Source organism: Rutilus rutilus (assembly GCF_951802725.1).
Source record: "Rutilus rutilus genome assembly, chromosome: 8".
Taxonomy (NCBI): Eukaryota; Metazoa; Chordata; class Actinopteri; order Cypriniformes; family Leuciscidae; genus Rutilus; species Rutilus rutilus.
In genome coordinates, this window is record NC_140222.1 from 6,239,059 (window position 1) to 6,249,389 (window position 10,331).

General features: G+C 38.6%; 2 protein-coding genes across 2 annotated transcripts; one reads left to right on the plus strand and one right to left on the minus strand.

Moving 5' to 3' along the window:
- Positions 1-622: 622 nt before the first annotated feature.
- Positions 623-6,265, plus strand: LOC311295452 (uncharacterized protein). The gene is made up of 8 exons (XM_084416830.1): positions 623-794; positions 1,207-1,794; positions 1,884-2,088; positions 2,191-2,267; positions 2,681-3,101; positions 4,861-4,950; positions 5,095-5,261; positions 6,063-6,265. Exons 1-8 carry the CDS (start codon positions 687-689, stop codon positions 6,150-6,152), a joined length of 1,746 nt encoding a protein of 581 aa, XP_084272956.1. The 5' UTR covers positions 623-686; the 3' UTR covers positions 6,153-6,265.
- A 117-nt stretch (positions 6,266-6,382) lies between these two features.
- Positions 6,383-7,660, minus strand: LOC311295450 (calcium homeostasis endoplasmic reticulum protein-like). Its single transcript, XM_084416828.1, has 3 exons — positions 7,535-7,660; positions 7,271-7,456; positions 6,383-6,591 (listed from the first exon to the last, which is right to left on the minus strand). The coding sequence occupies exons 1-3, from the start codon at positions 7,548-7,550 to the stop codon at positions 6,554-6,556; spliced, it is 240 nt and encodes a 79-aa protein (XP_084272954.1). The 5' UTR covers positions 7,551-7,660; the 3' UTR covers positions 6,383-6,553.
- Positions 7,661-10,331: the final 2,671 nt, after the last annotated feature.

Below are 10,331 nucleotides of genomic sequence, written 5' to 3' on the forward strand. Positions count from 1 at the left end.
CTTGTCTGCTGAAGGAAGCATGAAGTGCTCTGGAAATGTCCTGGTAGACGGCTGCGTTGAGTGGACAGCACAGTGGACCAACACCAGCCGATGACATGGCTTTTTTTATGATCAGCACCTGTATGTAGCCAACTAACTTTACATTACAATGCACTCGTTGTGCATTTTACCTAACAGTTAAAATTTTAATGTAAGTACAGTAAAGATGCCTAAAATAAAGTGAGACCGAATAAAATATTTAATACAAAAATAAATAAAACAAAATACCAGAACAATCTATTTTCCTTGTCTAACAAAAGGAGTAAGGATGATTTTCCTCATACGTCATACCTAAACTGGCATTAGCAGATGGTTCGTTATAAAACGCATTTACATCGAGGTAAAATTATTTTCTAATGTTTATTTAAATAATAATAATAATAATAATAATAATAATAATAGAGTCGAGGAAATGGAACCAAAAGATTCTCAGGCGTTTCCGGTGACGTCAGAACGCTCGCGACGTTGTCATGGTGAACAAGCTCGAGCGTGAAAGACTCCGTTGTAAACATGTTAGTACACTACCTTTCCGCGTACTGCACACTTTAGAGCGATTTATAATGCCTTTACGAGAGCACTGTTTGCTTGGTTTTGAGGCAGACGAGGCGTTCTGGTCGCATTTAGGTGACGTTTACTAACTAGTCAAGATGGGGAGTCGTGGAGGACTGAGGAGTTCAGCTCTGGATCGGGCTAAAGCTCATCTCTCTGGGCAGAGAATCTCAAACACCGCGATATCAGCGGACAAACGAGATGTGGTCAGTGTTTGTTATACACACAGCTGCTCTGTTTTGTGTTGTTGGAAAAAAAATCTTGGTAAACTTTCTCAAAGAATAATAACTTACTACCCCTTTTCAGCAGTATTATACCGTTAACCAATATGCGAGCGATTAGATAAGTAATTGTTTTACCATAAATGTTGTTGGTAATGATGCTCTTCTTAAGTTTTGCTAATAATGCAGTGATATATTGATGTTTAATATTGTAATACAGGTTAGGGCAATAATGGTGCATAATAATGATAGATTTGAGAAAGAAACACTATCATAAGTGAAGATCCTCTGAAGGGTGGAATTGAACCTCAGCATAAATTGCCTGTTTTTGACTACATTTTTGACATTGCGTTAATGTTACATTACGTCTCAGCATGAAATGTTCTTGTTTATTCAGGAAAACTCTGCAAAATTGATGTCACTGACCAGACAGACCCATGACCTCAGTGACATCCCACCATCACCGAGGGAAAACCAGGATCTTGCGAAGAGTTTCGTTATAGGTGGCGGGAGTCGATTTCTGAAGAAGACCTCTAAAAATGCCACCGAAGACAGACAGTCGTCCGCTCCTAGTGGAACTCCTGCAGAAATGGATGAATTTAAGTTCATTCCTCAACGTAGTTCACAAAGCACGGCGTTGAGTGGACCAGCGCTCATCGAGAACCGCATCAGAAACCAGAAAAGCAAAGGTGACGGGCCCAGTGACCATACACACCTCTCAGAACCACAGGAAACTCGTTTATCTGTCCAGTCCAGCAGCGATCTGAGCATGACAGGGACTCGCTTTCTGAAGAAACCACTGTCCGCACCTCAAGAGGAAAAGGTTCCTGAGAGAACCAATGGTCTAAATGAATATAAAGTACGGAGAGTCAGTTTAGACAGCGACGAACAGGACATGCGAAGACTTCTAGGAGATTCTTTTAGCCTATCAGAGAGTTCCTTGCAAAATGCAGCGAGGAAGACGAGTCCTCAACCAGCTAAAAAGGTATTGACCCATTTATTGTGTTACTTGACCACACATTTTACTCACCCTCATGTCCTTCCAAACATCTTTCTGCTTTTCTCTTTCTCCAGTTATACAAGAAGAGCAGTGAATCTTCGCCAACCCCTGAAAGACACAAAGTTTCTCCTTCCCCCAGCAGGCCTGAGTCGCGCATGATCCGGTTCACTGAACGGCATGTGTCCTCTGAATCTGATCACAGTGAGATCCGGTCTTTGGATGATCTCTTTCCTGTAGACTCGGATGACACTCTGAGCGAGAGGAGTGCAGTATTGGATGGTAAAACACCTGTCGATTTAACATCTTGCAATCATCTAAACTATTCTTTAATAGAATTGTATGCCCAAAAATTTTATTCTCAACCAATTTCTTTTTACCCAGATTTCAAAATCAACGTAATGACACTGGATGATCTTGCCCCTATACCTTTTGCCACAGCTGAAATATCACAAGAAAAGGTTTGTTGAATGTCTAACATGCATTTTTTTTAAATCCCCTTGTAGTCAATCCCTTTAAACTCATCTTTGATCTCCAAAATATTATTATTTTTAAATATTCTTCATGCCTTAAATAGCTTGAATGTAACTCAACACAATTGTCTCATTTAGTATATGCGGTTCAATGAATATGCAAATGAGCCCCGCCTCCACGTCACTTTTTGACATCAGAAACGCCAGCGATTTCAAGCCGTGTTTTTGATTCACTGCAGTTTTAAGGAGAAAATACTCAACGGCAATGGTGTCGACTTATGAATTTGCACTTTAAAGCATATTAAAAACACCACATATACATATAAACAACAATAAAAGCTTGATTCTCAATTGTTTTAATTTATGTTTTCAAATTTAAACAAAATATATATAAATCACAGAAAGAAACAGAAGCCAGAAAGGAAGACAGGAACAAGAAGTCATCCAACATCTCAAAGCTCGCTTCACCACCCACACCGGAAGAAGCCTCGGCAGCCTACGAAAGTGATTTTGAGAGCGAGATCCCATCAGAGACGCCATCAAGTGCCAGTGAGATCTCAGAACGTCTCACAGATGAAGCTAAAGATGCCTCATTGGTCAGCGAGCCCCAGTACAGCTCGTACAAATCCCAGGTTGACGACAATGATGATGATCGTACTTTATCACAGTCATCACTGTCGTCCAGTCGCCACTCAGACTCTTCCTCGAGCTCTAGCTCGTCCAGTGCGACTGTAACCCACGGCCCCAGTCCTGACCGTCACGAGGTAAAGGAGGTTGCGGTACAGACGCAGACAGATGGATTTGCCTACACGTGGTCTTCTGGTAGGTTTCTGTAATCGGTTATTTGAGCAGTTTCTTTGGGGCGTCCCTCAGGGTTATAGTTGAGGGCCACTTTTGTTCTTGTTTTTCGGACACGTATGTGGGCGAATCTCAGAAAAATAAACTCAATAACACGTCCAAGTCATATTTCAAACTTAAGGCAAGACATCCCAGGTGAATAGGATAAATAAAATTAACTTATATCACCATTATCTCGTTAATTGATTACATTAATAATCGCAAAAAAAATTGTATTACTAGTTTTTTTAAATGTTATGTTTAAATATGCAAATGAGGTGTTATCGATTTAAATATGCACAAATTTGCATAAAAGTTTAGAACAAAAATCTGAACATTTGGTTAAAGTCAGGTTCAAAATTCTTGTTTCTTTTTTTATTTTTATGTATTAGTCAAAGATTTTTACAAGCCGCGTTTCCATTACCTTTCAAATTGCGCAAATTGGAATCGCGAATTGAAAATACACCCAATTGAAACACATCAATGTCGCAAAAACTCCCCATTTATCGCAAAAAAGTTTTTTACGCTCGCATGAGGTGGTTTTTCAGGCAATTCGAAAAATAAATATTTCGCAAAACTGCAATGGAAACAGTTTTTGCGCATTTACAGGTCACCTGACGTAGATGACGCGGTGTGTTTGGACAGAATACGAGACAGAGTTCTTTATTAGATTCATATAAGACAAAAGAATTACAGGAATAATGGATTCTAAACCTCAAAGAAATGCCACAATCAAGACCTCGAAGCAGATATGAGGGAGAAACACCCAGAAACACCTCATATGTGCCATTCTCAAGTATAATAAGGGTCGTTCCTTACCATTAATGCTTGGAAAACACACATACGTCTCCTTCGATTAATAATAATGGCTAGTGCAGTGGCTGGCATTAGTACATAAACCTACCAACGGCCGTTGCCATGGTTTTTGGAGTGATTTTACTGATCGCGAGAGGAAAAAATGAAGTTTTAGTCGCATAACATCGGATAATGGAAACGCCGTCATCAAACGTAGTTTTTTGTCGACATTTATAATAAAAAAAAAAGAAGTTTTGCGCAAATCTGTAATGGAAACGCGCCTACAGAGGGGATTCCTTTATCAGAAATCACTGTCTACACTAAATTCACCTTTTTTTTAGGAATAAATTGTTGTATAAAATAAGGAAAATTATATATGAACAAACCTTATGTAAAATCCTCCAAAGTGGAGATTTCTGACTCAGAATCAGAGAAGAAACTAATTTTGAGAAAACGGCCTTGAAAGATATATACTTTAATTGAAACCTACACACATAGATTAAGTGCTCTAAAAGATACAGTTAAAAGTGTATTTTGGATGTTTTCTTTCCACTAGTCTGAAAAAACACTATGAAAAGCTAAAAGGGTTAGTTCACCCCAAAATGAAAATCTGAGAGCTCCATAGACAGCTTGCAACTGAAACTTTAGACACTTTAAAAAGTTCATGAAGATATCATATAACTAATCCATATGAATGAAAAAGCCTTGGACCACTTTTGTTCTTGTTCTGAGAGAAATGTATGTGGGTGAATCCCACAAAACCTGTCAAGAACATGTTTAGGCCATATTTAATATCAAAATCAAAAGAAAATAAACTCGTAACATTAGTGCTCAGGCCCTAAAAAGAATAGTTTTTGCATTGTGACTATTTTCATGACATTTTAATCCCAAATTTCCATTATAAAAGTGATTTTGTGAGATCCACCTGTTTATGTTGCCCATTTTCCAGGCATGGCTGCCGTTGGTCCGTCTCTGGGCATGACGTACGTGGACCCGACTCCAATAGCCAGTCACACAGTCAGCGCTGAAGCCATAGAGAGTGAGTATACGATGTGAATATACCCTTATAAACATGAACATCTCAAGTGGTTATTGTTAAGAATGAGAACATTTCAGGTACTGAGTGAGTATACCTTTTTCTTGTACAGGAGTTGATATAGCTCATTATCTCCCATGCTAACAGGTGTGACGGCATATAATCCTGCCATTATTGCACTCAACGACATGTTGCGACAGCAGTTGGCCCTCACAAGATCGTTCATCGACTCCACCAGACGCCATTACAAATCAGTGCACGAGTCGCTGGGGACGGCTGACTACAAATACACCACACTACAAGATACTAAAGAGGTAAGAACGCATTTGACTGCAATGACAAATCCTCAATTTCATTTGACAAGGAATGAAAATAAGACGGTGATGGATAGAAGTATCATTTAGCCTATAAAACAGATAATATACATCTTTATTAAAAGTTCATCAAATTAAATATGCCTGACATCTACCCTGGCAATCACTTAAGACGAGTGCACACTGTTAGAAGACATTTATGAGTATAATATATACAGTATATACACACACATACATATACACACATATAAGGGATGCACCGATATGAAAATTTTGGCCGATACCGATAATTCTTTAGATTTGAAACCCAATAACCGATATATTGGCCGATAAATAAAAATTTGTATATCATTTTTGAGAGCCTGATTACAAATACAAAAGTCTCACCCAACACACAATTATAGTGTTCTCATCATAATTTTATGTACCCTATATGACAGACTTGCGCTGCACATGTTACACTGAACTGTATTTTCCTTTTTTTAAGTGATTCCAATCATATTTCAAGAAATTTAAAACCATCATGTTGAACAGTTGCGCATCTGAAGTGTGTCAGCTAAAGGAAATAATCCATTATCTATCGGCTTTAATACATCAGCCAAATTTTCTTATCAGGCCGATAACGATAAAAATGAACACACATTGGCCGATACGGTGGCCGATATATCGTGCATTCCTAATATATATATATATATATATATATATATATATACATACAGTATATATATATATATTCCTTAAATGTTTCTATCGTAATATCTTTTATGTTTGCTGACAGGAATTTCTTTATTCTTCCTGTAGTTCATCCGCGCTCACAGGCCGCCCAAACTAAGTATTGAAGATGCTCTAGAAGAAGTTCTACAGGAAATGCAGGACTATCATTACATGTAAATAAACAGATCAACGTTTTGGATGCATCGTCCATAAATCGTAAACAGCCACAACTTTTCAATCATTGTAAATGCAATACCATGTGCCTAAATAAAACAGCTTTTTTTACTACCTGTTCATCGTGCTTCACATTTATCAAGACATAAGAGTTCATACACAACTTAAATGCTTACATAAACACTGTGCCTTTTTTAAAATGTCTTTATTTTGCTTGAACACAGTCTCAGATTAATCAAACGAAAGGGTTGTGATGATGCTGACATTTCCATGAGTTACAATATGAATATTGATACATTTTACAACAAAAATGAACTGAGGGTGAGAGAAAACATCCAAACAAATGTGGAAAACAGCTTTGACATCTACAGTAAAAAAAAAAAACAGACCACGTGTGACGGTGATCACTCTGTGCTGGAGGGCTCCTGTGGGTCTCTGCTTACTGAGGACGAAACACAAACACAGTCATATTTGGTCAGAAATATAAAATATATAAGTGTGCAAAGTTTAATATTTAAGGTTAATGGTTTGATCAAACCCCTAACCCCAAGTATTAGCATCAATAATAGTAATGCTTGACTTGGCTATTGTAATAGGGGACCTGTTATGACCTTTTTCCAAAGTCTTGATTTTGTATTTTTAATTAGAACAGGTTTTCCTGCTTGAATGTTGATTATTTTCCTCATATTCTCCATTGTTGCAGCTCCTCTCTTCCCAGTCTGTCAGTAACGCTCTGTCTCTATGAAGCCCCTCTTTCTGAAAAACACACTGTGCTCTGATTGGTTGGCTGGATCAGTGTTGTGATTGGTCGAGCACTTCGAGTGTTTCGGGGAAATGTCCCGCCCCTTACCATAACCGCCAGTTTCAACACACTACTAACTAACTCAACCGGGCCCCGCCCCTTTATTCTGCGCATTAATTATTTAAATGAGGAATATTGTGACGTGTTCGTTCCCGGAAGAAACTCGAGACTACAATGGAGGCGATTCAGGGAGTTCAGAAACAGTGAAACTGACATTGAGAAGAACTCAAACAGCAACATTACACACTAAAGAAAGATGAAGATGGAAAACATCATAACAGGACCCCTTTTTAACCCTCTATCTTAAAAACACAAATACCTTTTTCTCTTGCTTTCATCCTTGCGACAAAATTGTAGCTTTTGTTCCTCCTGTAGTTCACGTACGGGTCGTCCAGCGCGACTCCCACTCCTTTATACTGGTCCCACTTGTCCCGGATGTCTCCTCCTTTAATGGGATCTTGAATGCCCTGTTCTTTAACACCAAGACCTCCTGATCCGCTCCAGCCTGCAGGACGAACGGGACAACATTCAGCGCCGCATCAGTGGAGGCATCGGCTCATACGCAGTCTTCTGGATCACTTACCCATCTTCATGAGCATCTGATGGCCCTTGTTTTCTTCGCCCAGCCTGAGGTCGACGGGGATCGCGGCGGGAGCTGAACCCAACCCAGATGTGGAGCTGCGGAGAGACGGGGTTTCACGTCAACAGCACGCTAAATCAATATTTAAACTGGATTCATTTAATTTAATTTTGTATCAATTTATGCATTTAATTTAAATACATTTTCTTTTTATAATAGATGGGATGATAGGGATAATCATTCAATCGCCACCAGTTAAAAATTCAAAATGTTCAAAATAAATGTGAAGCAGCATCATATCATATATTTTAAAATCTGGATGGGATTAGATTTAGAAAACACGTAATCTGCTCTGTAATTTTTCTTGAAGTCCCCCTGTGGTGAAAATCCAGATTTTAATGTTGTTTATGTGTCTATGTGGTGTTTTTAATAAGACAAAGCATGTGTAAATTCATAAGTCGACACCATTGCTGAGTATTTACTCCTTAAAACTGCAGTGAACCAAAGACAGTCTCAAAAACACGCTTTGAAATCGCTGGTGTTTCTGACGTCACAAACTACCTTGTAACCAATCAGATCAACGAGTGGATCTGTGAGCTGAGTGAGTGGAGGCGGGGCTCATTTGCATATTCATAGAACCTTGTGTACTAAATGAGGCAAGGGTGTCGAGTTACATCCAAGCTATTTTAAGGCATGAAGAATTTTTTTCAAGGAAAAAACATTTAAATATGTAATTTTGGTGATCAAAGATGAGTTTTAAAGGATAAAATTGACTACAGTGGGATTTTAATATATTTTGACAAAGGTTTAAATTTGCAATTAGGCTTTCTGAATTAAAGGGACACTTCACCGATTAGCATTAAGCTTTGCATCAGTAGAAACCCGGTAGTATTTTCGAGTGACCGTGCTTCCCTCCCTCATGTCCCCCTGAGACGAGAGATTTCTGTATTGTGTGTCTCGGAAAATAAACTCAGATGACGCAAAAATCGTCATTTAGCTCATCAGAGGCTTTTCTGTCCAGAGGCGAGAGACTACAGCCAGTAGGAGGAGCTCGTCCCGCATTTCTTCAACCCGCCCATAGGGGGATCTCAGCATAAAACACTGTCTTTTCAGTTTCGAGTCGACTAGTAGCCTAGTTGTATCATTTCTTCCGATACCGTTGATTTATAGGCTATTAACAACTTTGATAACAATTTGTTTATGACCACTGGGCAACGCGAAGCTAACGTTATCTTGCTATTATTGCGTCCTTGTATGGGAGCTATAGTTATAGTTATAGGTGGTGAAACAATTTTAAAATAATGTTTCTCTTTTTCTGCATTCTGTTCTGCAATATATAAAAGCATTTATCTAAATTGGCGACATTACACATTGAATGAAGTATCAGTTAAACTCAACTTTGTTTGTAGTGACTACTTTGACTTTCCTTTATGCCGGAAGGGAGGGAGGAGGGAGGGTCTAGACTCTGTTTTGTTTGACAACAATTCAAACGTCAACAAGAAGTTACGTCTCCCGACATCGCTTAGAGCACCTCAGACGGTCTTCGTTTCGGAGTCACATCCTGGTCCTTCCCGGTCAGAAGTGACCAGAGGCCTAAAAGTGAAACTTCCTCCATCCCAGTAAAACCAATGCAATTTTTTTTGTTCTATAATATTTATTCTTGTAGCAACAATGGGTTGTACATTAATATTAATATTAGCTCAAATGATCTATAGGGAATTTTAATAATTAATCATGAATATGATTAACATTTTGTACGTTACAGTTAAATTAATTTATCGCAGCTGAACTAGATTGATATATGAATGATTACCATAACGGGTTATGGTTCGTCATTAATACATCAAATAGTCTTATTTCAGCTCGAAGTTATGGGATAACTTTAATGGAATTAATTTAGTTATCAAACAATCTGTTTGTCCAGCAAACATTGAAAGTAAGATTAACTTAATTCTCAAGGAAAATTATCCTTCTTACAAACACGAGAAAGAGTATCCTTTCCAGGCCTTGAAAAGACAACTTTCTATGTTTGTAAAATTAGCTTACTTAAATCGTACCAAGATAAAGCATATAGCTAAGATCGAACATTTCAGTGACTAAGTAACATGGGCAATTTAAACAGAGTCAGTCAAGGACATATGGAATTTAATAATTAGACTAATACTACATCGAAACTACGAGTATACACAGAGTAAATACATATTTACAACAGAAACATACGGATGAAAACATTACAAGACCAAACGGATAACAGATGAGAGAGGGAGAGGATGAAAGGGAGAAAGTGAAACTAAAGTTCAGGATGAGAGAGATCACCGAGATGATCTCTGCATCGCAAAATCACAGGAAATGTAACCTTTTGAGAGACAGCAAGGAATCAAATCACATTAAAAGTTCAATAAACTTATCTTGCAAAATGGTTCTCTTTGTTGCTGAAGAACGCAGAGTTCATGCGTGTGTCCTAAGACCAGCGTGCGTGTGTTTCTTTAAGAAAGCAGGGCTCGCGCTCTCGTGTCTTCTGGTGAGCGCGGTAGCGGGGTTTTCGAAAGAGTCTTTCTCTTTGAGTTGAAGTTGTCTGCTGCGTTTGCTTCGTGGAGTCCGAAGACGAAAATAAAGAAAAGACTTAAAGAAATTGAAAACGCTCCCAAAGGGGAGCCATAAGGTCTTCTCGCTGACGAGGCGGGTTCGTGAAAGTGCTCGAACAAAACAAGATGAAAGGAAATACAGAACAGAACTGCGCGGAACGCGGAGTGTAACCGCTTTTCTAGGGCACAGGAATTTCACTCCTCCGTGGGCTTGA

Excerpts from the sequence above, each read along its gene's own strand:
- LOC311295452 (XM_084416830.1), top strand. The coding sequence starts at position 687 with ATGGGGAGTCGTGGAGGACTGAGGAGTTCAGCTCTGGATCGGGCTAAA. Across the intron at positions 1,795-1,883 it reads GTCCTCAACCAGCTAAAAAG|TTATACAAGAAGAGCAGTGA; the intron begins GTATTGACCCAT and ends CTCTTTCTCCAG. Across the intron at positions 2,089-2,190 it reads GAGGAGTGCAGTATTGGATG|ATTTCAAAATCAACGTAATG; the intron begins GTAAAACACCTG and ends CTTTTTACCCAG.
- LOC311295450 (XM_084416828.1), bottom strand. Across the intron at positions 6,592-7,270 it reads GATGAAAGCAAGAGAAAAAG|TAAGCAGAGACCCACAGGAG; the intron begins GTATTTGTGTTT and ends TTTCGTCCTCAG.